This window comes from Grammomys surdaster, unplaced genomic scaffold (assembly GCF_004785775.1).
Source record: "Grammomys surdaster isolate TR1022 unplaced genomic scaffold, NIH_TR_1.0 364, whole genome shotgun sequence".
In the NCBI taxonomy this organism is placed as follows: Eukaryota; Metazoa; Chordata; class Mammalia; order Rodentia; family Muridae; genus Grammomys; species Grammomys surdaster.
In genome coordinates this window covers 3,274,731-3,302,725 of record NW_021604783.1, presented here as the reverse complement: position 1 = coordinate 3,302,725, position 27,995 = coordinate 3,274,731, and the positions used below count along the sequence as shown (strand labels likewise).

General features: G+C 49.0%; 5 protein-coding genes and 3 non-coding genes across 11 annotated transcripts; 7 read left to right on the top strand and 1 right to left on the bottom strand.

The window, feature by feature from the left end:
- The first annotated feature begins 687 nt into the window (after positions 1–687).
- Positions 688–9,909, top strand: Senp3 (SUMO specific peptidase 3). Of its 2 annotated transcripts, XM_028780045.1 has the most exons (11): positions 688–993; positions 1,784–2,497; positions 3,513–3,752; positions 3,842–3,953; positions 4,271–4,418; positions 4,526–4,573; positions 5,418–5,495; positions 8,400–8,537; positions 8,720–8,803; positions 8,908–8,958; positions 9,396–9,909. In XM_028780045.1, the coding sequence occupies exons 2-11, from the start codon at positions 1,795–1,797 to the stop codon at positions 9,504–9,506; spliced, it is 1,713 nt and encodes a 570-aa protein (XP_028635878.1). In that variant the 5' UTR covers positions 688–993; positions 1,784–1,794; the 3' UTR covers positions 9,507–9,909. The 2 variants fall into 2 exon arrangements, with proteins under 2 accessions (XP_028635878.1, XP_028635879.1); XM_028780046.1 differs by lacking the exon at positions 5,418–5,495 and having other exon boundaries at positions 812–993.
- A 720-nt stretch (positions 9,910–10,629) lies between these two features.
- Eif4a1 (eukaryotic translation initiation factor 4A1) lies at positions 10,630–16,186 on the top strand. Its single transcript, XM_028780047.1, has 11 exons — positions 10,630–10,773; positions 12,060–12,108; positions 12,283–12,415; positions 12,776–12,915; positions 13,857–14,025; positions 14,339–14,448; positions 14,536–14,679; positions 14,755–14,892; positions 14,992–15,081; positions 15,322–15,401; positions 15,489–16,186. The coding sequence occupies exons 1-11, from the start codon at positions 10,751–10,753 to the stop codon at positions 15,631–15,633; spliced, it is 1,221 nt and encodes a 406-aa protein (XP_028635880.1). The 5' UTR covers positions 10,630–10,750; the 3' UTR covers positions 15,634–16,186.
- LOC114631806 lies at positions 13,287–13,430 on the top strand. The gene has a single exon (XR_003713008.1). It is a non-coding gene; the product is annotated as a small nucleolar RNA SNORA48 (small nucleolar RNA).
- Positions 14,112–14,252, top strand: LOC114631802. Its single transcript, XR_003713004.1, has one exon. It is a non-coding gene; the product is annotated as a small nucleolar RNA SNORD10 (small nucleolar RNA).
- On the top strand, positions 15,124–15,264 carry LOC114631805. Its single transcript, XR_003713007.1, has one exon. It is a non-coding gene; the product is annotated as a small nucleolar RNA SNORA67 (small nucleolar RNA).
- A 632-nt stretch (positions 16,187–16,818) lies between the features above and the next one.
- Positions 16,819–18,791, top strand: Cd68 (CD68 molecule). The gene is made up of 6 exons (XM_028780132.1): positions 16,819–16,965; positions 17,049–17,470; positions 17,616–17,735; positions 17,869–17,950; positions 18,059–18,229; positions 18,466–18,791. Exons 1-6 carry the CDS (start codon positions 16,923–16,925, stop codon positions 18,603–18,605), a joined length of 978 nt encoding a protein of 325 aa, XP_028635965.1. The 5' UTR covers positions 16,819–16,922; the 3' UTR covers positions 18,606–18,791.
- Positions 18,792–19,756: 965 nt separating this feature from the next.
- Mpdu1 (mannose-P-dolichol utilization defect 1) lies at positions 19,757–25,021 on the top strand. 3 transcript variants are annotated; one of them, XM_028780176.1, is made up of 7 exons: positions 20,082–20,245; positions 23,143–23,208; positions 23,315–23,447; positions 23,799–23,884; positions 23,979–24,097; positions 24,228–24,338; positions 24,443–25,021. In XM_028780176.1, exons 1-7 carry the CDS (start codon positions 20,143–20,145, stop codon positions 24,566–24,568), a joined length of 744 nt encoding a protein of 247 aa, XP_028636009.1. In that variant the 5' UTR covers positions 20,082–20,142; the 3' UTR covers positions 24,569–25,021. The 3 variants fall into 3 exon arrangements, with proteins under 3 accessions (XP_028636011.1, XP_028636009.1, XP_028636010.1); XM_028780177.1 differs by lacking the exon at positions 20,082–20,245 and having other exon boundaries at positions 22,383–23,208; positions 23,763–23,884; XM_028780178.1 differs by lacking the exons at positions 23,799–23,884; positions 23,979–24,097 and having other exon boundaries at positions 19,757–20,245.
- Positions 25,006–27,241, bottom strand: Sox15 (SRY-box 15). Its single transcript, XM_028780179.1, has 2 exons — positions 25,843–27,241; positions 25,006–25,281 (listed from the first exon to the last, which is right to left on the bottom strand). The coding sequence occupies exons 1-2, from the start codon at positions 26,364–26,366 to the stop codon at positions 25,113–25,115; spliced, it is 693 nt and encodes a 230-aa protein (XP_028636012.1). The 5' UTR covers positions 26,367–27,241; the 3' UTR covers positions 25,006–25,112.
- Positions 27,242–27,995: the final 754 nt, after the last annotated feature.

The window sequence follows — 27,995 nt, the reverse complement described above, 5'->3', positions numbered from 1 at the left end:
GTTCGAGGCCAACTTGGTCTAAATAGTGAGTACCAGGCCATCGAGGGGTTACACAGGTTGAGACTCTGTCTCAAACAAACAAACAAACAAACACTCTCCAAGGTTAGACTGGTATTCCGGAAGTTTGTATGTACTGGACGCCCTGGCACACTGGTCGTGTTTCACTCTTTATTTATTCAAGCCCTAAAATCTTTTTGTTTGTTTGTTTTTTTCGAGACAGTGTTTCTCTGTGTAGCCCTGGCTGTCCTGGAACTCACTATGTAGAGCAGGCTGGCCTCGAACTCAGAAATCCACCTGCCTCTGCCTCCCAAGTGCTGGGATTAAAGGCGTGCGCCACCACTGCCCGGCTCAAGACCTAAAATCTTAAAAAAAAACAAAAACCAACCAACCAAACAAAAAATGTCCCGCCTGGATTTCCCTAAGCGCCTAGTCTCAGTCCAGTCTCTGGCCATGCGCTGGGAAGCCCACTAGATCACCCAAAGCTCAGGCCACGGAAGAACAGGCAGTACCGTAAGGCTGCGACGTAGAGCGTGAGGCTGGACGCGACACGCAGGCGTAAAAGAGCGAACAGTGGGACTGCCACACGCGGCAAGCCAGGCGGTTGTGCGCAGGCTCGGCTCAGCGTCGAGCTCGAGGGCGGGACCGGCCGGTGGCCTGGACGCTCTGAGGTAGGCGGGACTGAGCTCTAGCCGGCGCCGCTCGCCGGGTGTGACGCACTAATTGTGCGCCGCCATCGGCGGTGGGCCTGGGGCTCGCGGGAGGGGAAGGAGGAGGAGGGGTGGTGGCGGTGTGGAGGTGGAGGTAGAGGTGGAGGCTAAAGCCGCGCTAGAGGCGGCCGCAGTGGGGCGGCACGAGCATTGGCCTCGTGAATTGAGACGGCTCCGCCTGAGGACAGCAGGAGTGGCGGGGTCGCCGCCGTCCGAAAGATGAGCCGGAAAGCCTGAGGCGGAGACAGCCGCCTTGGGGCCCGTGTGCCCGGCTTCCCCGCTCCTGGTGAGGACGCCCCTTCCCCTCCCCCCGCCCTTGTGGCCTCTTCCATTTCTGGTCTTCGCTCGCACCTAACTGGGCCCAAGAGGCCCTTTAAAGGACTTAAGACCGTTGTGTGCCGAGTCGCCCGAGCTTTCAAACTATATTGGGGCTGGGAAGCATTCAGGTCTCCCAGGAGAAGACTGGAGAGGGGCCGGTCTGCCTGGCCCCCACGGCTCCGTTCTGTCCCATCTCCTTAATTCGGTCGCTAAGCACCGATTCGGTTCGCTTCCAGTTTTCTTCAACATCTTCCTCTCTTATCACTCTTTCCTGAGCCATAACCTTCGCACCACACTCCCCCACACCTGAGGCGTGTGTGTCCCCTACCCCCATATTATTCCAGGGTGAAAGGGAACTTCTCACCCGGGTCCAAAGTTTTTCTGATGAAAGTTGTCTTCCCAGGTACCCGTATCCGGATTCCTGTGGTGAGCCATCTCTCTTAGCAAAGTAGCCCTCAGACTTGTCCTAAGGACACCCATAGTAGCATACTGGGTTTCACCCAAAGAGCTTAAAAATAAAATACCTAAGGCCTACCAGTTAGTCATTTTCTTTTGGTTCTCTATACCTGGACAAGGGATGAAATGATGGCAGACTCAGTTCCTTCTGGACGAGGTTGGCTGGGAAAAGCTGAAGTTAGGAGTTTTTAGATTTTTCTTTACTTGTATCTGAAAGCAGAAGGAAAATGCTGAAGAAAGTTCCAATCTTGGAGGAAAGAGTAGGATGTTCTCAGTTTGATAATCAAACTTTTATTTTACAGAGCACTGAAAGATGAAACAGACTATACAGGAGACCGGGTCTTGGGGGCCTGAGCCTCCGGGACCCGGCACCACTTACTCAAATCCCAGGCGAGAGCGTCTTCGTTGGCCCCTACCCCCTAAGCCCCGGCTCAAGTCCGGTGGTGGCTTTGGGCCAGATCCTGGGTCTGGGACCACAGTGCCAACTAGACGTCTCCCTGCCCCTCGGCCATCTTTTGATGCCTCAGCTAGTGAAGAAGAGGAGGAGGAGGAGGAGGAGGAGGAAGATGAGGAGGAAGTAGCAGCTTGGAGACTACCCCCTAGATGGGGCCAACTGGGGGCCTCCCAGCGTACTCGAGCTCTCCGACCCACTCATAGAAAAACCTGCTCACAGCGCCGGCGCCGAGCCATGAGAGCCTTCCAGATGCTGCTCTACTCGAAAAGCACCTCGCTGACATTCCACTGGAAGCTTTGGGGGCGCCACCGAGGCCGGCGGCGGAACCTCGCACACCCCAAGAACCATCTCTCACCCCAGGAAGGAGGTGCAACGCCACAGGTGCCATCACCCTGCTGTCGTTTTGACTCCCCCCGGGGGCTACCCCCACCCCGGCTGGGTCTGCTAGGTGCTCTCATGGCAGAGGATGGGATGAGAGGGTCTCCACCAGTGCCCTCTGGGCCCCCCGTGGAGGAAGATGGACTAAGGTGGACCCCAAAGTCTCCTCTGGACCCTGACTCGGGTAAGGTGGGAAATGGGAAGGGTGATGAGCCTGAAGCACCAGGAATTTGTTGTCATGGTGAGCCTAGGAAAAGTGGAGCGAAGCTTCTGTGAAATGACCTAAGCCTTAATTTTAAAGGCCCTTGTGAAAAAAAAAAAAAGAAAAAGAAAAAAAAAATAGCTGGGCAGTGGTGGCGCACGCCTTTAATCCCAGCACTTGGGAGGCAGAGGCAGGCAGATTTCTGAGTTCGAGGCCAGCCTGGTCTACAGAGTGAGTTCCAAGACAGCCAGGGCTATACAGAGAAACCCTGTCTCAAAAAAAAAAAAGAAAAGAGAAAGGCCCTTGTAGGCACACACCTGTAATGATTTTAGAGGCTAAGACAGGAGACCAGTGAATCAAGGCCCCACCTGGGCTGCAAAGAAAGCTCCTATCCTGTGGGAGTTGGGCACTCTGATTTTGAGCAGGACTGATGCCTGGGACACAGTGCTGGGAACAAATCCTTACGTAGCTGGTCTTTAGTACAGATGACAAAGGGAGCTGTGGTGTAGGGAAATCAGTGCTGTCCACTCCAAGGCTTTCTTCCTGTCGGGATAAGGCCTGGATATACACATCTCCACAGGGCTCTCACGGCTGATGGACATACCATTTGTAGATTTTAACATTTTTATTTAGGATATTTCCTCTTTGGAGAACTCAAGCTAAGTAACAACATCCTTACTATTACTGAACCGTATGTACTATGCACTGTTAGATGTTAAGCATATATTGGCAGCAGATACTTCTGAAGTCTCCAAATCCTAGTCTTTTGCTTTCCTCCTGCCTATGAAGATGATCTACTCCTTAAATAAATAAATAAATAAATAAATAAATAAATAAACTCTTTGGACATCCAAAGAGTGGGGGGGTTGTGTCTGTATTCCATAAGGTTTCTATTGCTAGATTCTGCTTCAGTCTGTTCTGTGGTCTTATCATTTGTATGCATCTGTTCTTTTCCTTGGCCAGTTTCTCATTCTTGTCATATTTCTGTGCTTTATAGGGCTCCTCTCATGTACTCTGCCCAATGGTTTTGGGGGACTGTCTGGTCCTGAAGGGGAGCGCAACCTGGCACCCCCTGATGCCAGCATACTCATCAGCAATGTGTGCAGCATTGGAGACCATGTGGCTCAGGAACTTTTTCAGAGCTCTGACTTGGGCACTACAGAAGAGGCAGATCGGCCTGGGGAGAAAGCTGGCCAGCATAGCCCCCTGCGGGAGGAACATGTGACCTGTGTGCAGAGTAAGCCTTTAAAGGACTTAGTTTTCTTTTGGCCAGCTCCTAGATCAGAGTCCAAAGGCCCCACCTTACTCTCTCCTACCTCTATTTAGGCATCTTAGATGAATTCCTTCAAACTTACGGTAGCCTCATCCCCCTCAGCACTGACGAAGTTGTAGAGAAGTTGGAGGACATTTTCCAGCAGGAGTTCTCTACACCCTCCAGGTGAGGTCCCCGCTGAAGGAGGAAGTACCCTCTGATGGGGATGCGGAGAGAATGTTGATTCTCCTTTAGTGATGAAGTAAGAGCTACAGCTGCAGCACAGAAAGCCGTGGGAGGATCTTTATGTAGGACACTGTGAGACACTGAGAAGCTTGTCCCTGAGCATTCCCGTGCCTCTTTCTGTGGAGTAGGAGACCATCAAAACCACCTGTGAAAAAGAAAAGTTCGTTTATGTTGTTATTCTAGATACAGTAGTGGGTATTTCTGTCTGCTCCAGCCCCATTAGCTCTTGCATGATTCCAAAACCTTGGCCTATGCAGGAAGAGTCTGGTACTACAGCTGATCCAGTCTTACCAACGGATGCCAGGCAACGCCATGGTAAGGGGTTTCCGGGTATCCTATAAGCGACATGTGCTCACCATGGATGACTTGGGTACCTTATATGGACAGAACTGGCTCAATGACCAGGTAAGAGGATGATAAAAGGGCTTGAAAAGGCCTTTGGAGAGTGGATGTGTAGGGGATCCGTTTACCTATGCCACATCCTCCAGGGCAGATTGCCTTTTTTTCCCCAGGTGATGAACATGTATGGCGACCTGGTCATGGACACAGTCCCTGAAAAGGTAGGTCCAAGCAGATATTTTTTTTGGGGGGTAGGGGGAGATAAGGTCTTTCTGTGTAGCCCTGGTTTTCCTGACCCAACACTAAACAGATTTTTAGTCCCCAGAACTTTTGCAATCCTGAGCAGTTTTTTTTTTTAATATTTATTTTATGTATATGAGTACACTGTAGCTGTCTTCAGACACACAAGAGAGGGGCATCAGATCCTATTACAGATGGTTGTGAGCCCACCATATGGTTGCTGGGAATTGAACTCAGGACCTCTGGAAGAGCAGTCAGTGCTCTTAACCACTGAGACATCTCTCCAGCCCTCTGAGCAGTTTTTCCCCCTTTCCTTTTTTTTTTTTTTTAATTTTTTTTATTTATTTTATTTATGAGTACACTGTAGCTGTCTTCAGACACACCAGAAGAGGCCATCCAATCTCATTATGGATGGTTGTGAGCCACCATGTGGTTGCTGGGATTTTGAACTCAGGACCTCTGGAAGAGCAGTCAGTGCTCTTAACCGCTGAGCCATCTCTCCAGCCCTCCTTTTTTTTTCTTAATCATCCATTCTCATCTCTTCTATTTTATATAACCTAGGGTCTGTGGTTTGGAGGGGGAGATAGTAAGGGCTAATCTATTAATTTTAAATCTTTAAGCCAATCTGTAGTGTTTTCCTGTTTAGTTAAATTCAAACAGGAACTTATCTGTAAAAGGTTAAAAGGAGTATGGTGGTAGTCTTTGGAACCATTTCACTTGAGCTATATGAAATGGCGTGTGGATTGGGGAAGGTGGAAGGGCAACTCTGTGGGAAACTCTGAAGTCTCTTTAATTCTATTCAGCTTTTTTGTGTCTTTGGCACAGGTGCATTTCTTCAACAGTTTCTTCTATGATAAGCTCCGTACCAAGGGTTATGATGGGGTAAAGAGGTGGACCAAAAATGTGAGTTATGAATTTACAACTACTTGTATAGCACCTTGTATCTTTAAAAAAAAAAAGAGTTTTGCTTTCTATGAGTCCTTTCCCCAACCCTGGTCACCATCCTACAAAACATTAAAGGTGTTGTGTTCCAGGCATGGCTGTAGAAACTGAGGCTATAGTATTTAATCAGGAGACTTCTTTCTGTGATGGAATGAGGGTAAATTTCAGCTAGTCCTAGAGTGCTGTGAATCTCCTATAACATGTGATAGCATGGGAATGGGTACTTTGGGTTAGGTGTAGGTCTTTCATCTGTAGTAAGGCCTTCCACATCCGCGTGACAGGAGTCATCCTGTGCAGTCTAGGAAACAGGGCTTAAAGCAGAAGGAACATCAAATACTTCAGACCCAGAGAGGAAAAGAATATTCTTTGACACAGTGACTAAGGTAGTTGAATGACAGGAAATTAGAGGAAATCATGTGAGGTATGTGAGGTGGTTTGAAAGGGATAGAGGTGGTTCCGTGTACGGTTTTCTCGTGTGGATGTGAGCGCATGTGTGGATGTGGAGGTTAGAAGTCAACTTGTAAGAGTCAGGTTTTTCCTTCTGTTGGGTTTGAAAGCCCAAACTCAGGGAGTCAGGCTTGGTGGAAGCACCTTAACCCTACTAGACTAGCAATGCTTCATGTGATGTCCCCATTCAGTGACAGAATAAAAGGAGAAAGTCCAAGTGAAGTACCTGGGCTGGAGTGCCGAGAGGAGAGAGAGAGAGAGAGAGAGAGAGAGAGAGAGAGAGAGAGAGAGAGAAGGTTCATTTAAGGCAGAACTAGTAGACATTTCTGGCAGGTCTCATGTGGGATGAAGAGATCAGTGGAGGATTATAACTGGGTTTTGGGCTTAAGTGATGGTAAAAATTGGGTCAGGAGCAGATGTCAAGAATTTCCATAGGAAAGGCCATGAAATTTCAACAATGACAAAAGACATGTCTTTCTCCTGTTACCTAGCACTGCCTTTCCATGCCCCCACCCCCAACTCCCAGAGAGTAGCCCTATGTTGCTCACCCTTGGACTACAACCTCAGCCTAAGTGTCAGGATTTAACTCAGAGTTACTCAGAGACCTGTTGAGTCTTGTTTCTTCCAGTAGAAGCAAGAGTGAAATACAGTTTAAAAAAAAAAAATGGGGCTGGAGTGATGGCTCAGTGGTTAAGAGCACTGACTGCTCTTCCAGAGGTCCTGAGTTCAGTTCACAGCAACTGCATGGTGGCTTACAACCATCTGTAATGGGATCCAATGCCCTCTTCTGTTGTGTCTGAAGAAAGCCAGAGTGTACTCATATACATAAAAAAATAAATTAAACAACAACAACAACAAAAACCCCTTAGCCTTCTATATATCTGAGATAAATGTAAAGGTGCATGTTACCAAACCCAGTGAGTTAAGTTTGATCCCTGGACTCACATGGTGGAAGGAGAGAATCAGCTTTGTTCTCTGACCTCCACACATGTAACCCTGGCACCTGTACTCACCTCCCTCCTCCCAATAATAAAAATGTAATAAAAATTTTTTTCAGTCTTTGCTGTTGCTTCCTTATGTGACCTTGAGCAATTACTTCCCAATTTGTAGTTTCCTCATATCTTGAGTGGCACAAGAACTTGGTGGACAAGAACAATAAATGAACATTTCTTTCGGGCCATGTGTTCTATGTGGATAGTGAGTAGTTTACTCCCTATTATGAATGAACGCAGGTGCTTTTGCTTTCTCCCTCTTACAGATAAGGAGAGGTTTAGACGGTTAAGTAGCTTGCTCATGGTCATAGACTAGTACATGTAGAAGCTGAGTTTCAACCCTGTCAGTGTGACACCAAAATCATGCGCCTGTTTTTTGTTTGTTTTAAATTATTATATGTATATAGGTGTTTTGCCTGAGTGACCATCTCAGCACCACATGTATACAGGGCCATAGAGGCCAGAAATCGGCATCAGAGTCCTGAAACTCAAGTTACAGATGGTTGTGAGCCACCATATGTGTGCTGGGAATTGAACTTAGTTCTCAGGAAGAACAGCCAGTGCTCTTAACCTATTAGCCATTTCTTCAGCTCCAGGGTCTGGGTACTTACCTAGACTTTTTCCTTTAATGTACCTGGTAGCAGACAGGGTCGCATGTAGTAGAGGCTGGCCCTGAACTCCTAATTCTACCTCCCAAGTGATGAATTAGAAGGCATATGTGTATTCTGATACATCTTATTTCTGTCCTTCTTCACCATCAAATAATCTCAACATCAGTCAGGCTGAGAAGCAGGAGGATCTCTTGTGAGTTTGAAGCCAGCCTGGTCTACATAGTTCAAAACAACCAGTGCTTTGCAAAGAGACCCTGTCTCAAAAAAACTAAAACTGAAATAACATCTGGGCTAGGGAGATATCTCAACTTATATACAGCATACAAGGACTGGAGTTTGATTCCCCACCTAAAAAGCCAGGCCAGAGGCAGTTGTAGTGCCAATGCTACGGAAGTGGAGGTAAGTGGACTCCTTGGAGTTGGTGGCCAGCCCACCAAGGTTACCTGCTGAGTCCTAGGTCAGGGAAGGACACTGTCTGAAGAGTAAGTTATCTTCTGGCCTTTATATCCGTGGAACACACAACACATACACACAGACAGAATATAAACAACAGGGTAGGGACGTGATTCATAAGTAGAGTGCTTGCTTAGCACGCAGTGGACCCTGACTTGTATCCCAAGCACTTCCCCTCCCAACCCCCCCCCCCCCCAAATTAAAACCTCCCAAAAGTATCAGCATCTGAGGCTGAGCCTTGCCTCACAATCTATGATGTGCATTTTGTAACTCTTTTGCTTGTTCCATATTTTCTCTTTAGAATTCTCATGGCAATCAGTAGGATTTTATGTTGTATCTAACTTCCAGCACTCTGTTTTCAGGTGGACATCTTCAATAAGGAACTACTGCTAATCCCCATCCATCTGGAGGTGCACTGGTCCCTTATCTCAGTTGATGTAAGGCGACGTACCATCACCTATTTTGACTCACAGCGAACTCTAAACCGCCGCTGCCCTAAGGTTTGAGGAGGTTGTGGGGAAACAAGTAGTAAAAATGTAGGGAGATCAGGTAGCCAGCCATTTCCAGGAAGAAGTATAAGCTTGACGTTCGAGGAGTGCGTGGGTCTGATGTTTTCCCACAGTATACTCTGTTGCACTGGTAAGTGATTAAGGTATTGCTTTCTCTTTCCTTGCCCACATAGCATATTGCCAAGTACCTACAGGCAGAGGCAGTCAAAAAAGATCGACTGGACTTCCACCAGGGCTGGAAAGGTTACTTCAAAATGGTGAGTTTCCAGAGAGAAATGGAATAATTTGATAGGAGGCAGCAACTGAATTCATAACCTCTGGGAGTATCCAAGTGAACAGATTCTTGCTTTGTATTCCCTAGAATGTGGCCAGGCAGAATAATGACAGTGACTGTGGTGCCTTTGTGTTGCAGGTAAGCAAATAAGGTCTTCTTAGCTCTCACGTCAGTAGCTTAGGGGTTGTTGGTGGCTCTTGCTTCAGTTGGTTCAGCCAGATTGCACAGCAGGGAGTACCTTTATGTGTGAGAGCACAGAAACCCTGGTTTCATTTGTCTTCTTCAGGCCTGCCTTTCCCCATCCTCAGTTGGGGCTGGTTCTCTGGCTTTGGTCCTGATATAGAGGCTTCCCAACATCCTTCTCCCAACTAAATATATTCTCCCATTTAAACACCAGATATATTATGTAGGCTTGTTGAAGCCCCAGGCTTAGACTCTAATGCCAGTCTGTATGAGAAACAGTTTTTTCCTGAAAAATTATTAAGACGTATTTTGTGTGGAATGTGTAGCACAGGTCCTGACTTAGGAGGGATGCTCAGTAAATCCTTCTCATGGCCTGCTTTGTTAACACCCAGTACTGCAAGCACCTGGCCCTGTCTCAGCCGTTCAGCTTCACCCAGCAGGACATGCCCAAACTCCGTCGTCAGATCTACAAGGAACTGTGTCACTGCAAACTCACTGTGTGAGCCTCATACCCCAGACCCTTAGCCCATCAATGGGAAGGGGAACAAGGGAGAACCTTCCCAAGAAACTCCAGTTCCTTTTTGTTTCTCTACCCAATTCCTTTTGGATTTTCATATTTAAATGTTTGATTTCTGTATTTTGTTTTCTTTGCGAGTATGGTGATTTCTGATGGGAAGGGAATGGCCACATAAAAGCCCCTTTCTCCCATTCTAGGGGAATGTTGCCTTGTGACCTAGGTGGAGCATCCATTCCTCCTTCCATGTTCAGAGGGCAGGAAAACTGTGGGGGTGGTGGGCGTGCAAAGGGATTACTGCCTGCCAGATCTTCAAACTTTTTTTTATATATATAAATATATATAAAAATGCCATGGTCCTGCTCTGGTCAATAAAGGATCCTTTGAAGATATGCAAGTGGTGGTCTTCCTTGAGGGGCCTTAAAATAGTGGATGTGCTTTATCTCAGGCTTCTTCCAGCTAATGCTGTTAGCTATCCCCTTTTCAGGTCTTGAAATCTTAGAAACCAGCTTTCTATATATGCCAATCCCGGGGGAGCATATGGCAGTAAGAATATGAATTAAGACTGAAGAATAAGGGAGCCTAGGACAAACTAGGAACAGACAGTGATGGAGTGGGCCAAGATCCCTGACAGCTTATCCCCCTATCCCCTTTAGCCCAATAATGGGGTCCATCCTTTTAATTCTCCAGTCGGGGAAACTTACTATACAATGAGATATCGCTACTGTTTGTCATTCCTGCTAAACAGAACACACCAATCTTTCTTGAACAGAAGAATAAATAAAACTTGTTTCCTGTAAAGGAAACCTGGGTAAAGCAAAGTGGCAGTCCAGACTGCCCGGAAGTCCCCGGAGGCTAAGGCCTCACCCCCGTCACTTGATAGGACCTTCTGAACCACATGACTAAGGCACGATCGCCTCCGCACGTGTAAAGGTGCTGGGTTCCAAGATGGCTGCCCCGCCGCGAGGCCCGACTTAACTATGTCACTTCCGCACCAGCGAGAAAGGCGGGCCCTTCAGCCAATGAGGCTGCAGGGCGGGGCTCGGCCATGATAGGCTTTCAAACTACCCAATAGGGCGTCCGAACTAAAGCGCCTACAAAGTAACGTCACCTCGAGTTGCAGAGCGCCGGCGGGCGGGGCAGAGGCGGCCAAGCCAATGCGATGGCTGGGGCGGGGTCGGACGCTCTATAAGTTGTCGATAGGCGGGCACTCCGCCCTAGATTCTAAGGATCATGTCTGCGAGTCAGGATTCTCGGTAAGAAAGGCATTTGCAAGAGGTTATGACTACTTACCCCTCAGCTCCCTTCCGAAGGTCCCGCCGGGGGGGGGGTGCGGGGGGAACTTGAGAGGCCCATCGCACCAAACCTACCAGGTTGCGGGAGAATCGAGCCGGGAGGAGCGGTCCGGGGACGGGGGTGGGGGGATCCCATGGCCGACGCTGACACCAGTGTGGATATGGGAAAGGACGGCCTGGGTAGGGTGGAGGGCGCGAGGTTCGTCACGAGGCCTCGGCCTGTGGGGGTGCCGTACGCGAAGTTCGGGTAGTGAAAGGCAAGATGAGGTCGCGACATAACGTGGGAAAACGAAGAGGCGGCTGCGGGGCCCGGAGCCGGCTGCTCTGGTTGCCTCCCTATGTCGGGCAGGGCGTGCGCGCGAGGGTTCCGGAGAATTCTGGCGGTACCACTCGCGACAAGCAGGGGTGCCTGGGTCTTCAGCGAGTCCCTTCGTCGCGCTTGGAATGTGGGTCGGGGAAGAAGAAACCGGCCGTTCAGGGTGCTGGTTTTCTTGACGGCCAGGACAGAGCCTAACCCGGAGGAGCGGCCGCGTGAGGCACCAGGAGCCCACCCGGCGCCGGGCGGGCGGGTCCATTTTGCCGCACAAGCCGGGCAATTGGCAAACTGCGGATGGGCAGGTCCACTTTCCTTCGGGGGTGAGCGGCCTGAGGTATGGGAGGGCGACGCCATTTCTCCACGGGGGCGGGCGGGTTGCGGATTGTTCCACGGCTGGGGAGACGCCGCCGAGTGGCGGAGCGAATGAGCACATGGCCGCTTGAGAGGTTCCCCTCCCCCAGTCTGCTTCGCTTGTCTGTTGTGCAATCTCCCCCTTTGCTAGCGCGGCTGGGGCTCATTGTGCGCGAGGCCGCCACCGCCCGCGGCCTCCCACATCCGGGTACTGTGGAGGGGGGCCGGCCGGAGGGAGTGGGGGAGGGCGCGGGCGGCATGACGTGGGGGGAAGGGGACGGCCCACCCACGGAACTTGGAGGTGGAAGGCGGGACTTCCGGTGGCCTTGGTCTTCCGAATGGAGGTGCACGCGCTTTGATCCGACAGGCCCAGAACATGTGGGCCTGGCAGCAAAGGCCGCATCTTGGCGTCGTGTGTGTGTGAATGAACTCCTTTACAGCCCCTTGATCTCAAAGGAGGGTCACTCTAAAGTGCCTCTTGATGGCCCTTTGGGAATAAATGGGAGTTGGATCGGGAATGGGCTGGTGCTTCCATGCTCTAATCAAGGTATGGAACAAAACTAGTGCTTTGAATCAACAGATCCAGAGACAATGGCCCTGATGGGATGGAGCCGGAAGGCGTCATCGAGGTAAGACTAGAATCTGAGGTCGCCATTTTATTATGTCAGAACCGGCACTTCCTTATGGTGACAGTGGTTTTAGATGTCTAGAATGATAGAACAGACCGACCTATAGGGTGGGGTGACTGCAGCTTTAGTGTAAACACGTTACTAAGTTCCTAAGGGTTTTTTTGTAACCTGCAGAGTAACTGGAATGAGATTGTGGATAGCTTCGATGACATGAATCTCTCAGAATCCCTCCTCCGTGGTATTTATGCCTATGGTTTTGAGAAGCCCTCTGCCATCCAGCAGCGAGCTATTCTTCCTTGTATCAAGGGTAAGACTCTTGTACTCGGGCTAGATTTAGGCTGTCCCAACCTGAATAAAGTGGTATAGAGTTGATGGTGGGCATAGAAACCAGGAGGGAACAAATTATCTTTCCTAGCTTCTTGGTTCTTAGTTAGTACATAGGTCATACATTGGATGCAGGGCTCTTTCTACTTCATAAGCTTTGTTTTTATGGCTTTGCCTCTAAGCAGCTGTGTAGTGAGTTCATAATGTTGTGGCAAAAGTTTGAGTCCTACCATTTTGTTTACAACCTTGTTCGGCCGTTACTGGTGTCATGAAGTAGGGTCTCAACTGTTCTTTGAGCCCAGAATGCAGGCCTTGTACACATCTAATTCTTGTTTGGTTGTAGGTTATGATGTGATTGCTCAAGCCCAGTCTGGGACTGGGAAGACAGCTACATTTGCCATATCAATTCTGCAGCAGATTGAATTAGATCTAAAGGCCACTCAGGCTTTGGTTCTGGCACCCACTCGTGAATTGGCTCAACAGGTAAGATTGGCATGCTTCCTATTCTGTAGGCCTGGTTTAAGAGTGAGAGAAGAGTCTGCCAGTGGTGATACAGGCAGGTGGAGCACTGCAAGTTCAAGGCTGGCCTGGTCTACAAAGCTAGTTCCAGGACAGCCAATACTGTGGAAAAAGTTTGTCTTACGACAACTAGAAGGTCAGATACATTCTCTAATGCCACTGGGTCTTCTTGTGACAGTTAAGATTTGTTGGACTAATTACTAACAACTTACCTACCAACAAAAAATACTTTTTTTTTTTTGTTTTTTTTTTGAGTCAAATAGGAAGGGGGAAGAGTCAATTTGAGTCAAATTGGCAGTCTTGGCTGGGCAGGCTTAGCTGTTTTATGACACACATACCCCTGGCAATGGGCAAAGAGGCACCTTGTTGGTGGTGTTGCTCTTATATCAGTCAGGGGCAGAGCAGATGGCAGCCCTTTGTTCATCCTAGCTTGATGCCTGGCTTGGTGGCCAAAGCTGTTTCATGCCTAGGGCACATGAAGCCCTGATACTACTGTTAGTATTAGTCAAGCCTAGTGATTACTGTGAAGCAAGCATCTGGGCACCAATGTAAGCAAGAGGTTCTATTAGATTGACATTTTAGATCCCCGTGGATCTGTCATTATTTTGGGGGATTTTGTTTGCATATGGGCTGGATGTTGGCTCAGTAGTGGAAGACTAAGTCTTGATTCTGTGGCAGGGATGGAATAAATAATCACACGTGGGTATAGGGCTATGTCTATAATCCTAGCCTTTGGAATGTGGTAGGTAGTAGGGTGGAGAATGAGTTCTTAGCTTTTGTAGAACTGGCCTGGTTTTTACAAAGTGGACTCATTTCTCAGTGTAATAATTCCTGTCTCTTAAGGAAAAGACTAAACTAACTCAATGGTACTGCCCAAGTTAATGTAGACATCCTTCTGCATTTAGATACAAAAGGTGGTTATGGCATTAGGAGACTACATGGGTGCGTCTTGTCATGCCTGTATTGGGGGCACCAACGTGCGTGCTGAGGTGCAGAAGCTGCAAATGGAAGCTCCCCATATCATCGTGGGCACCCCTGGCCGGGTGTTCGATATGCTTAACCGGAGATACCTGTGTGAGTACCACATAACAGTTGCTGGGCACTTTCCGACATTTCATTCCCTCCTTGGATGTGAGTTATCCTTTAGTTTTGATTGCGTTGCTCTGTGATGAACCCCATGCGTGTCATCTGAGCCTAACTTCCCTGTTACCTTAGCCCAGGTAGTGTTCTACTTACCAGGGCTTTTGTCTGGCCTATCAGGGAAGCCGTGGGCAAAGGATCAGTCCTTGTATTCTGAGAGCAGACTGGCTGCCCTTTCCCTGCCCTCTTATCAAGAGACTTCAATGTATTTGTCTGATTACTATGTGTTGTTTTTTCTGCCTTCTAGCCCCCAAATACATCAAGATGTTCGTACTGGATGAAGCAGATGAGATGTTAAGCCGTGGGTTTAAGGATCAGATCTATGATATATTCCAAAAGCTCAACAGTAACACACAGGTCAGTGTTGACAGGGACACAGTGGCATGGCTGGGTTGTGATTTGAGGAATGTACAGCACCCACATTGCTGGTCCATTTTTCTCTAGGTAGTTTTGTTGTCTGCTACAATGCCTTCTGATGTCCTTGAGGTGACCAAGAAGTTCATGAGAGACCCTATTCGGATTCTTGTCAAGAAGGAAGAGTTGACCCTGGAGGGTATCCGCCAATTCTACATCAATGTGGAACGAGAGGTAGGGCCCAGTGCAGGGGGCGGACCTGGTAGTGAGTTGTTGGTTATGACCTGACTGATATTTCTGGATCTCCAGGAGTGGAAGCTTGACACATTGTGTGACTTGTATGAAACACTGACCATCACCCAGGCAGTAATCTTCATCAATACCAGAAGGAAGGTGGACTGGCTCACTGAGAAGATGCATGCCCGGGATTTCACTGTTTCCGCCATGGTGAGTTTTTTCAGTCTGTTAATAGCTATACAGCTATGCATGTGTGTGTCTGTGTGTTAGGAGCCTTGTGCCAGCTGCTCCTCTGTGCCTCTTTTCCAGCATGGAGATATGGACCAAAAGGAACGAGATGTAATCATGAGGGAGTTCCGATCTGGCTCTAGCAGAGTATTAATTACCACTGACCTGTTGGTAAGTAGATATGGTCTTTTAGGGAAAGAAAGGGAAAAGTTAGTCCAAGGTGATTCCCTCTCCAAAGGGCTGACTGTGCCCTTTTCAGGAACGTAGCAACTTGGAAGAAAGCCAGGCATGTCCAAGGTCTCTGGTGAACAAGGAATATTTGTTTCCTTTGCCTTCCTTTGGCTGCCTACATGTATGACTACTTAATTAGGATAGATAGTATCCTCTGATGGCTGTTCTTTCTTGACTTAGGCCAGAGGCATTGACGTGCAGCAGGTCTCCTTAGTCATCAATTACGACCTTCCCACCAACAGGGAAAACTACATCCACAGGTAAGTGTAGGTCTGACAAACCAAACACCCCCTGTGCTGAAACCCTAGTGATCCTCTCCCAGTTCACTATCCTTTTACTTCCCTCAGAATCGGTCGAGGTGGTCGATTTGGCCGGAAAGGTGTGGCTATTAACATGGTGACCGAAGAAGACAAGAGGACTCTTCGAGACATTGAGACTTTCTACAACACCTCCATTGAAGAGATGCCCCTCAACGTTGCTGACCTCATTTGAGGGGCTGTACTGCTGCCTGGCCCTAGCCCGGGGTTCAGTCCTGGGGGTGGGCTAAGGAGCAGCTGGAGGGGGGAGGGAAGGGAGCCAAGGGATGGACATCTTGTTTTTGTTTTGTTTTTTTTTTTTTGTTTTGTTTCAGTTTTTTTTTTCTCTCTCTCTCTCTCTTTGAATAAATGTCACTTTTTGAGGCAAAAAGGAGGAACCGTGAACATTTTAGACACCCTTTTCTTTGGGGTAGGCTCTGCCCCAGGCGCCGTCTCCTTCCCCCCTAAACACTAATGCATTTCCCTAACTTAGTCACCTGTTCCTAAAGGCTTTCCTTACTCCCAGCCAAATCTCCAAAAGTGAGTCTCTAGGGGCTAAAACATGGCTGGCCTCATTTGCTGGACCAAATCTACAGGGAAAACCCCTGAATGAGGTTGTCCAGGGAATTGTCCCCAGGTGAGGGGAGCAGGGGAGAGAAAATGGTAGCCATTTTTACATTGTTTTGTATAGTATTTATTGATTCAGGAAACAAACACAAAATTCTGAATAAAATTACTTGGAAACTGCCTGTTTGGGCTTCTTGTTTCTTCCCTCTCCTGCTACTAGTGGGATCAGCTGCCCCTGCACTAGTTCATTACTACTGAATTTGCCATGTTGCTTCTTGAAATACCAGATGACCCACATTACTGAAATTTGCTATTGATGGCATATAATGAGCCTCAGTGTGTTAGACACAAGTGTCACATGCCTCCAGCTTTGAGAAGGCAGTAATGGGTTTAAGGGGTCAGCTGGTTATTTAGGCCTAACCCAGATGTGGGTGCTAATTGTCTGCCCTGTGGCTGCAAGGAGAGATGCTTTTCTGTAGCTCTTTCTGTTCTGGAATTTTATATAGGCAAGGCTGGCCTCAGATCTGCCTACTGCCTCCAGTGCTGGGGTTTAAGTACATGGGTGGGGTTGGATTTCTTAACCAGTGAGGAAAGAGCTTCCCATTGCTTCTCATTGCTTGGTAAACTCCCAAGTAGGGCAAGTTTTGCTTAGGTAAGTTCCTTGTGAGTCAACTGCCTCATTCTCACGTGGTAACTAAGACTGCTGCCCACTGAAAAGGCCACTGCCAATCACAGCCTAATTGTGAAAACCAGTGACTTGAGAGGGTGGCTAGAGCTGAGGTGTCTGAGTCAGATTTGGGGTGGGATTATTTTAGTTGAGGGAAGTAAGACTTCTTTCATTTCCCCTTCCAAGAGAAGGCAGAGGGGATTGTGTTGAAGTAACTGGTATAGCCTAGCTGGACTGTGAGCAGCTCTACCATGAGGCTCCCTGTGTGTCTGATCTTGTTGGGACTGCTTATAGGTAAGGAGAAATGGGAGGTGGGAGTGTGGGAGCTCCTGGGCAGGTACCTGGACCTGGGATGCCAACCAGTTTCTTACTGAAAGCCCAAGGAACAGGGAAAGACTGTCCTCACAAAAAGGCCGCTACTCTCCTGCCATCCTTCACGGTGACACCTACAACCACAGAAAGCACAGCAAGCCCTACGACCAGCCACAGGTCCACCACTACCAGTCACGGAAATGTCACGGTTCATACCAGCTCCGGACCCACACCTGTCACTTATCACCCTGCCACCACCACCAGTCATGGGAATGCCACTGTTTCTCCCACCACAAATGGCACTACTAGTCCAGGATTCTCCACTGTTGGCCCTCACCCTGGACCACTTCCACCCTCGCCAAGTCCTAGTCCAAGCTCCAAGGGGGCTCTTGGAAAATACACATGGACCAACGGTTCCTGGCCTTGTGTTCAGCTCCAAGCCCAAATTCAAATTCGAATCCTGTACCCAACCCAGGGTGGAAGAAAGGTAAAGCTAAGGTAGTGGGGCTTAAAGAGGGCAAGAGGCAAGTCCTGGGCTGATTCAGAAGGAAGGAGGAAGAGCAGAGGAGGGGGGGATAAACTGGATGGCCCATCCATGTGATTTCAGACCAACTATTCTTTCACTTCTGCAGGCCTGGGGCATCTCTGTATTGAATCCTAACAAAACCAAGGTGCAGGGGGGCTGTGGCGGTGCCCACCCCCAGCTGCCTCTATCATTTCCTTATGGACAGCTTACCTTTGGATTCAAACAGGTATATAGCTTGAATGTGCCTTCATTCTTCACTCTTTGATATCCCGTTCCTACACCCCCTAAGCCTCCTTCCTTGCTCTGTGAACATGGATGCTTCTGTCCTTGATGCCTTGAGTCTTTCTGTTCACCTCAAGGCCCTACAGAGTCAGAACCAGAGTACAGTCTACCTCTACTACATGGCAGTGGAATACAATGTGTCCTTCCCACAGGCAACACGTGAGTAATCTCATTACCACACTAAAAGTCTAGGCTGGGAGTACTGGGGTGGTGTTGGGGACTTAGGAGTCAGGACTGGATTTGACTCTTAATTACTAATTACTTCAGAGTGGACATTCTCCGCGCAGAATTCATCTCTTCGAGAGCTCCAAGCTCCCCTGGGCCAAAGCTTCTGTTGCAGAAATACAAGCATCGTTCTTTCTCCAGCTGTCCACCTTGACCTGCTCTACCTGAGGCTACAGGCTGCTCAGCTGCCAGACAAGGAACACTTCGGGCCGTGTAAGCCCTACCTACCTCTTCCTTCTTTTTCGTCTCCCACTGCACTGGAAACCTTTCCCAGAACTCTTTCTAAACCTCAGTCTCCTCTACAAAACTGCCTATTTCCCCTTTCTTTACTGCTCTAAAATGGGGTTGAACTCCTCAACCTTTCTTCACCCCCTGACTCTTGCGTCCCCCTCCCACCGTTAGCCCATCCACCACCGCAGCAATTCTCAATGGCCCCATTATTCTGCCAGGTTTCTCTTGCACCAGTGACCAATCCCTCTTGCTGCCTCTCATCATTGGTCTGGTCCTCCTTGGCCTCCTCACCCTGGTGCTCATTGCCTTCTGCATTACCCGGCGACGACAATCACAATCAACCTATCAGCCCCTTTGAGCATCTGCTCCAATCCACTATGTCAGCCACCAAGAAGCACCCTTGTTTATTCAACATGCAACTGACTCATCAGCGTTATCTTCCTTCTCTGTCTCTAAGAACAAAATAAAGAGATTTTATTATAGATGTAGGGAGTTAATAAACATGAATGGTACCCACTCCCTCATGAAGAGTACAAAAACTTAATGAAATCTTTGCTCTTGGCTTCCTTTGTCCTGCCAGGATTAAAAGCCACGAGTTTCTTGTCATATGCCTTCCTGTGCCTTCCCATGGTTGAGTCAGCAAGAGACAGCTGGCAAGAAGAGACAAAAATACCAGAGAGTGACCAAATGTCTTCACGGGTTTATCCCTCAAGGCCCTGCAGCTGCTGGTGAAGCTGCCAAAACTCCTTCCTCCCTCTGGGGCTGCCTATTCCCTTAACATAATGCATCATTCCATCTTGATACCCTGTTGCTGACCCTCGTGCGCAGTTAGAGGTACAACACAACCAAAATATGAGTAGGTGACTGTATTATTTTGAAAGTGGCTACTGAACAATGAGATTCCATGTCCATTGTAGCCAGGGCTAGTTCACTGAGGAGCCCACTGGTGCAGCAGGTGCTCTTCTATTAAGGTTGTGCTACTAGGAACAGCTTCAGGCCTTGCAAGGGATGCGCTTGATCCCTGAGTACCAGGAGGGGATGGTGCCACTTACAATCTGCCCCTGTCCAGATTCTAAGAAAGGGATTTTCAGATGGCCATCCACTGTGCCAAAATCAAGTATAAATTCTACTGTTTATAGTAGGGCATGGAACAACGGGTGGGAGCCAAAGATGGGTGCCCTTCCAATTAAACAGTCCCATGAGGTTACAGAAATCCTTGGACGAGACCTCCACACAGCAGAGGTACATCTGACAATATACCTTGCCCAGCAACTACCAACCCCACTTCCCCCAAAGAACAAGGAACGGAGAAACAGTTTAGGAGTGCCCTACAGTATGAACCAAGATGTCTCGCCCCTCTTCTGCTTCACTATCACCCCCTTCACATCTGGACAGAGGAAGAAGCAGGGGACTAGGAAGAAGGCCCAGGTCAGAATGGCCCATTTCCACCTCTATTTCTCCTGGAGAAACCAAGAGGAAAAGGTAAGAGAGCTGCAGCGCCTCCACTAACGCCATTTTGAAGACTCGAACTCTTCCTTTCCAACTTCAAACAATATAAAGTTGGCAGAGAAAAGACAAGATGGCGCATATGCAGGAGGGACAGAGAAAGGGGAGGAATAAACCTTGCTTTCAGAAGGGAGAACGTAAACAAAAGTGCGGAAGTTCTAACTGCGCAGGCGTAAAACTCGACACGCTTTAAAATTCGAACGTCAAGGCGCGTAGAAAACCCAGTTTGTGAAGGAGAGACGTCTCCCCTTCCAGAGGGCTAGCAAGCTTTTAGGAAAGGAAAGCGCCGCCTTGGCCTCGGGGAGAACGAGGCGGAGTGTACTCGGCGCGCATGCGCGGCGCAGGTCAATGGCCGGGTTATCCGGCCTGGCGGAAGCTATCTTTCCAACATGGCGGGCGAGGCCGACGGACCGTTCAAAGGGGTGCTGGTGCCAAGTCTTTTACCTGAGAAATGCTACGATCAACTCTTTGTCCAATGGGACTTGCTTCATGGTGAGTTTTATTCAGCCTTCAAAGTCTAGCTCAAGCAGCCTTGGACCGTAAGTTGGCGTGACAATACCGATTAATGTTTCACGCGAAGCCGGGCCGAAGGCGCTTCTGAAGAGGGCGGAAGTGTTTTGGGCCCTGCATAGGAAAAGTGCCATATTTGGGCATGTAGGGGTGTCGCCCGAAAAAAATAGTTAAATTTGTGTTTTTCAATCTGGGAAGTTCTTACCCCACCCTCATCCCTTTCTGGGCCCCACCCTCATCCCTTTCTGGGCTGGGAATCAAACTCAAGGACTGCTAACCAAGCTCTATACCCAGGCTGAAAAACTCTTTTTTTTTTTTTTTTTTTTTTTTAATAAAACAAAATTAAAATCCCAGCCAGGCATATAGACCTCTTTTCATCCCAAGCACTCAACTCACAGAGGTCCACGAATTTTTTTTTGTTTGTTTGTTTGTTTGTTTTTCGAGACAGGGTTCTCTGTATAGCCGGGGCTGTCCTGGAACTCACTCTGTAGACCAGGCTGGCCTTCAACTCAGAAATCCGCCTGCGTCTGCCTCCCAAGTGCTGGGATTAAAGGCGTGCTCTACCACTGCCCGGCTCTCTCTTTTTTTTTTTTTTAACCTCTTTCCAGTACCAACTTCTGGAATTTACTATGTGGCACAGACTGCCCTTGAACTGGCAGCAGTTCTCCTGCCTCAGTCACCAGAGTGCTGGGAGTATAGCACTTTTTCCTTTCCTTTCTTTTTCTTTACAAGGCAAGTTCATGGCCAAGGGTTACATTAGATATCAAAGACTTTGGTAAGCCTTTTCCAAGTCTCTGTTCTAACTGCATTTTGACTTAGAATAGTCAAGACTCCCTGCTGGGCCAAATGCCCACCAGGTCAAAGATTCAGTGCTAGAGAACTTGCCAGGACCAGGGTTTAGGTTTCGTAACCTCCATCGCTGCGATCTATTCAAACTCAGCCCTTGACCCAAGGGTTTGAAAAAAAAAAAAAGGAGAAGAGAAATTGCCAGGAACAGTGTCCCACACCTTTAATCCCAGCATTTCGGATTGCCAGTTCACAGAGGCAGGAGGATCTCTTGAGTTCAAGGACAGCCTAGTCTACAGGGTGAGTTCCAGGACCGTCAGGGCTACACAGAGAAGCCTTATCTGGAAAAAAACAAGATAAGCAAATGATAGAGGTAGTGGAGGAAGAGGGAGGGACAAAAGTCCTGGAAGAGTGGGGATGACCCAGAAGGTTCAGGAATGTGTGATGTGGGGATTGTCTTTGGAAGGAGGAGCATTTAAAGTGGGCCATCCATTACTGAGAAGAAAGAGAAAAGAGTCAGGGAACTCCTAAGCAGTGCCCACATAACTGAAAAGCAAAGGCAGGCAGACCTGGGAGGCTGCGTGCTTATTTGGGGCTGGAGGGGTGGCTTGCGAGGCTGGTGACCTGAGTTCAGTTCCTGGAACCTACAAAAAGGCACGAATGGAGAACTGGCTCCACAAAGTTGTCTCTGACCTCCACACGTGTACCTATGTGCTCACATACAAAATATATTTTTATGTAGATTTTTATTTGTATTTTTAAAATTTTGTGTGTACATGTATACCTACACATGAATGCACGAGCCTGAAGATGCTAGAGGCATAAGATGCCACCGGAGCTAGAGTTACAGGCAGTTGTGAGCCACCTGGCATGGATGCTAAAAGTTGAATTGAAATCTTCTCTGCAAGAGCAAAGACGTGCCGGGTGGTGGTAGCGCATGCCTTTAATCCCAGTACTTGGGAGGCAGAGGCAGGCGAATTTCTGAGTTCGAGGCCAGCCTGGTCTACAGAGTGAGTTCCAGGACAGCCAGAACTACACAGAGAAACCCTGTCTCGAAAAAAAAAAAAAAAGGCGTGCACCACCACCACCCGGCTCTACTAATTTTTTTTAAAGATTTTTGTTTTATGTACATTTCTGTTTTGCCTAAATGTATGTGTGAGAAAGTCAGATGCCCTAGAAATGGAGCTAGAACTGTGAACTCCATGTGGGAGTCGAACCCAGGTCCTCTGGGAGAACAGTCAGTACTCCTAATCACTGAGCTATCTCTCTAGCCTCATTCATTCATTTAGTTTCTCTGTATAGCCCTGGCTGTCCTGAACTTGTAGACCAGGCTGTCTTTGAACTCATAGAGATTTGCCTGCCCTTCTCTCCCTAGTGCTAGGATTAAATGTGTATACCACCTGACAATAGTTTTTAAATATTTGAGATGGGGTCTATGTAATTCTGGTTTGCCTTGAACTCAGAGATTAAATGAGATTAAAGGCCGGTACTATACAACATGCATTCCTAATGACTTTTTTAAAAAGTCATACTTTCTTAGTACATTTTATTAGGGGAGCCATGCATGGAAGGAAGTTCTGGAGTTGTCTCTGTCTATCCTATCATGTGGATCCTGAGTTAAAGAGGGATAAAAGTTAGCTTTTCAGTTACACAGGCATTGCTCAAGAATTCTCCTGACCCTACACTCTACTCAGGGACTGGATGGCCCACTTACAATGGTCCTCCTTCCAAAGACAAATGCCCACACCATACATTTCCGAGCCTTCTTAGTTATTCTGACCCTTCTTCAGGGGACAACCATACTCTTTCATTAGCTGTCTTGTCAGCCCTAAAAAAATAGTTTAGACATGTATCTATAGGAAATAGAAGGGGGTGGGCAGAAAAGCAGTCACAAAGAAGCTGTTTTGACAGCACACCTAGTCTGAATATAAGATGTTTGTAGCAAGAAGGATGTCTGCCCCATCATCCCCCAGAGACTCACTCGTGTGGTGGTCGTGCTAAGGGTGAGGAGAGAGGGGAACATCTCCCAAGAGCACTTCCAACCCTCACCTGGGCTCCAGAGGCCTCTTTGCTTCCTTTTTCTCTCTCCTCAGTTCCCTGCCTCAAGATTCTCCTCAGCAAAGGCCTTGGGCTGGGCATCGTGGCCGGGTCACTTCTTGGTATGTACAGTTCCTTCTGTCAGAGTAAAGGGAAGGGTGTTGAAAGGCTGATGCCTAGGGCTGGGGATAGTATGCTTTTTCCTCAGCCATGCTGCTTTTTCCACAGTAAAGCTGCCCCAGATATTTAAACTCTTGGGAGCCAAGAGTGCAGAAGGACTGAGTCTCCAGTCAGTAATGCTGGAGCTGGTGGCACTGACTGGAACTGTGGTCTACAGCATCACCAACAACTTCCCCTTCAGGTGAGGGTCCATTCTTCACCCTCAAAGCCAAATCCCCACAATTCTTTTAAACTATTTATTTGAGGTGGGAGGGGTCACAGAACAACTTGTACGAGTTGGTTCTCTCCTTCCAGTGTGTGGGTCCTGGGGCTGGAACTTAAGTAATCAGGCTTGGAGGCAAATATCTTTACCCGCTGAGGTATTTCTCCAGCTCCAGTGCACACAAGGAGCATTCTCTGAGTGAGCCAGGCATGGTGGGGGTGGGAGGCTGGAAAGCATAGTAGCCAGGAGAACTGGGCCTGATGGGCGATGGAGGCTTTCCCTGCCTTTTTCCAGGCCTGCCTTTTTCCCTCCCAACTCTTGACTCTGCAGCTCTTGGGGTGAAGCACTGTTCCTGACACTCCAGACAGTTACCATCTGCTTCCTGGTCATGCACTACAGAGGAGAGAGCGTGAAAGGTGCTGGGGATTTGCTGGAGAGCAGGGATTGTCTTGGGAACCATGTTGGAGGCTCAGGAGGCTCAAGGCGGCTCCTTGTCTTTCTGACCCCCAGGAATCGCTTTCCTTGCCTGCTACGCCATGGTCCTGCTGGCGCTGCTCTCCCCACTCACGCCTCTGGCTGTAGTCACCCTGCTCCAGGCCTTTAATGTTCCTGCTGTGGTGGTGGGGAAGGTGGGTACTCAGAAGCAAAGGGACATGTGTGCAGTAGTGTAGAGGGAGGAACAAGGATGGAGGGCTAGTCTGGGGGTGTGAGGAATAGTGACAGGTCAAGGAGAAGGTTAAGTATCAATTTCTCTCCTAGTTGCTCCAGGCAGCCACTAACTACCACAACGGGCACACAGGCCAGCTTTCAGCCATTACAGTCTTTATGCTCTTTGGGGGCTCCCTGGCCCGAATCTTCACTTCTGTTCAGGTGAGTGCCCCTTCTGCCCTCTAGAGGGCACCAGAACCTCATTCTCAGCTGAGTGGTAAGCTGCCTGCCTTAGAACCTTTCTGGATCTGTGCTGTCTTTAACAGGAAACTGGAGACCCCCTCATGGCTGGAATCTTCGTGGTCTCTTCTCTCTGCAATGGCCTCATTGCTGCCCAGGTCCTCTTCTACTGGAATACAAAGGCTCCCCACAAACAGAAAAAGGAGCAATAGAGCTAAACTAGCTTCTAGAATAATTCCATTTCTACTCATCTGCTGGTGCAATTTAATCATCCTCCATTCCTCTAACTGCAGCCTCCTGAGCCAGGGCTGTGGGAATAGCAAAGCTGCATTCCCTCACTCCAGTGGGCTGGGATCCCTCCTCTTAAGCAGCGGTCTTCTTACTGGAGATGATTCTGCCCTGTCCATTTATTTGGACCAAGGACAGAGCCTGGACCAATGTGGTTGGAAGTTAGTGGCTGCTTCCCTCTGCTGCTCTAGTGGGATGATTTATTGGACCCCAGTTCTAGAGGTGGGGGAGGGGAGGAGTGACTCAGATAAGGGCCTCAGGGTTGGGTGGGGAGGTTCCTGCTGTGGCAGGTCCTGGCGGAAGGGTGTGTGGAGAAGGCACTGGTTGCTGCGGTAGGGAGAAAATAAAAGAGACAATAAAAGACTCAGAAACATTGTGTTTACTGTGGTCTTGTGCATTCTGGTTCGCTTGGAAGATTTTTAGGGCTCTGGCTGGGTCTGTGGAGTTGGCCCTGGATGTCCCTGCCAGTTAAAGGTGGGTTACTGGCATGGGGGCACCAGCAAGGGAAGTAGTATATGGAGTGGCAGAGTCTGGGGCTAGGTAGGGGGGGAAAGAGGTTATTAGCTCCCCCTGGAGCCTAGAATCACTCTGAGGGAAGGTACACGGTGAGGGAGCCTCCGGTCTGCAGTGGGAAGAGCTGTAAAGAAAAACATGGGGTTTGGAGGTTACTATTCTTGGTTGAAGTGATTGGGCAGTGTCCCCAACTCGGTAGGGGACTGGTCTGACCAGTTTGCAGCAGACAGGGTTAGAGCTTGCTATTCAGCTAGCCTTGCTGGGTACAGCAGGCATGGAATGAGACCCTAGGGTGGCTTAGAGAGCAAGATAGTTCTGTTGGGGCACGCTCAGCAGCCGGCTTGCGTGCTGCACGCCTGTTTGCCTCTTGGGGCAGCAGGCCAGGAAGGAGCTACAGGATGGGCTTGGCCTCTCCTTGCCCCCAGGGCTGGGAGAGGAAGCTGGGTCACACAAGGGCCAGCAGCAAGGGGGAAACCGCCATCTGAAAGGTAGAACATATTAGTTGAGGTGGATCGGCCCCTATACTGAACTCTCTGGGCCCAACCTCAGCCTGGTGTGGCTTCTTGGGTGGATTTGGGTTCAACTTTAGCACTCTGGCCTCTGCTCCCACTCAGCTTTCAGCAAGGGGGTTGTGGGGGGTGGGGGGAAGCAGGGAACAGACAGACAGACACAGTTGGGGACTCACGTGTAACTACCAGGCAGGTACGCTGTCGAATAGTTGGGGGGTTGGTAACCAAACCCTCTGCTCCCTTGGGTTGTTGTGTACCCTGGCCCCCAGTGTGGGCCGCCACATGCCAGGCCACCTCCTTGGCTGAAGGGGACAGACCCGGTGCCTGAGTTTTTGCTCTTACGCCGGGGTCGGTACTTGTAGTCGGGATAGTCGCGGAGGTGGCGGGCACGAAGACGCTTAGCCTCCTCCACGAAGGGTCGTTTCTCTTCATCGCCCAGCAGCTTCCATTGAGCACCCAAGCGCTTGGAGATCTCAGAGTTGTGCATCTTGGGGTTCTGCTGCGCCATCTGGCGGCGCTGAACAGAGCTCCACACCATGAAGGCGTTCATGGGTCGCTTCACCTTCTCCAGCGGAAGCCCCCCAGACGCTCCAGGGCTCCCGCCAACCTCCTGCTCCTGAGGGCCTAAGGGCAAAGAGGCTGTGGAAGACGGAGAATCCAAGCTCCAAGTCTCTGCTTGAGAGGAGCCGGGCAGCGCCATGGGTTGGAGGTAGAGCCTCTTGGAAAGGGCGTCTTGAATGCCTTTCTCCCAGAGTGAAGATTGGATTCTGAATATTTGGGTACTTAAGTATCTTCCAGAGCGATTAAATCCAAACTTTGCTCCCAGCAATCAATTGTCACCTCTGGGAAGCTGAATGCAGAATCCTCCTTGTCTGGCACCCCTTACCGGAGAGGTATTCTCTGAAATCTACCAGTCGCTCTTTCTACCCTCTGCTTCGGTGGGACAGGAGTCTTTCGTGGGGTCTGCAACTCTGACTCTGTACAGATCTTGCTCTCCACAAAGTCCCCACAGCTGCCAGGAGCTCACCCAGGTGCGACGGAGGACCTTTCCCACCTGTACTCAGCCTCTAAAGAGCCTGACTCCTCCCCCAGTCCCTCCCAGCGGCTGTGCGGTTCTCTCCACCCTGCTTCTTTCAGCAAACCCAGGTGTCCTGTTCTTCTCAGCCCCTACACCTCCCCTGGGGCACCACACCCCCCAGTACTCCACCCAAGGCCTGGTTGTCAGGCCTAACGGCCACAGTGGTTACAACTGTCTCAGTTCTCAAGCACCAGTAATTTAAAGCAACTTCCTTCCCTAGATGGGCACCAAAGACCCTCAGTGTCAACCTAAGAGGGAGAATTTCCGAAGATCTCATCCCCTACTCAGTACCTTTTCCGGTGCCTGTAGCTCCTTAAACCTCTTCTGACCTGCCCCAGGGGAAAGAAATTCAAAGGTCATTTTTGTTTTCTTAGTCATTCCAGCAGGTACCCAGGCAGAAGAAAACATTCAAGCCACTTCCAGTCCTGAGGTTCCCCATTGCCACTCAGTTATGGCAGGTTTCATCTTTAAACCCAAACCACAGACCTCCATGCCTCTGGACCTGCAGATACACTTTTTAAAAATCTTCATATATTTTAAAAGGTTATGGGTAGGTGGGGCACAAGTGTTACCACTTTGTGTACAGAGGTAGGACAACTTTCAGAAATCTATTCTCTCCTTCCCAGGTCAAGGTAAAGAGGCAGTGGCTATCTTGGTGACTGATTACAGAGAATACAGCTAACCTGAGTTTTCTTTTCTTTCCTTTTTTTATTTTTCGAGACAGGGTTTCTCTGTGTAGTCCTGGCTGTCCTGGAACTCACTCTGTAGACCAGGCTGGCCTCGAACCCAGAAATCCATCTGCCTCTGCCTCCCAAGTGTGGGGATTAAAGGCGTACGCCTAACATGAGTTTTCTTTAACCCCTTGATACTTTAAGTGCAATTATTTGAGACAGGGAGTGCAACATATAGCCCTGTTTGCCCTGCAACTCCTTGTGTAGACTAGGTTGGCCTTGATCAAGATCCATCTGCCTCTGCCTGAGTCCCTTATTTTTTTCCTTTTAAATATAAGACAGGGTTTTTCACTTTTAAGCCCCGTCTGTCCCTGAACTCACTCTGTAGATCAGGCTGCCCTTGAACTCGAGAGATCCACCTGCCTTTAGGACTCCCGAGTGAATGCAGGGATTAAAGGCGTGTGCCCACCACCTCATTCCTTAAGAATCCCATTTTAAGGTTATAGCTTCTCAAAGAAAGCATTCAACATACCCTAAGGCTGGCCTTCACCCCTCAATGCACCTAGCTAGCTCTGGAGTT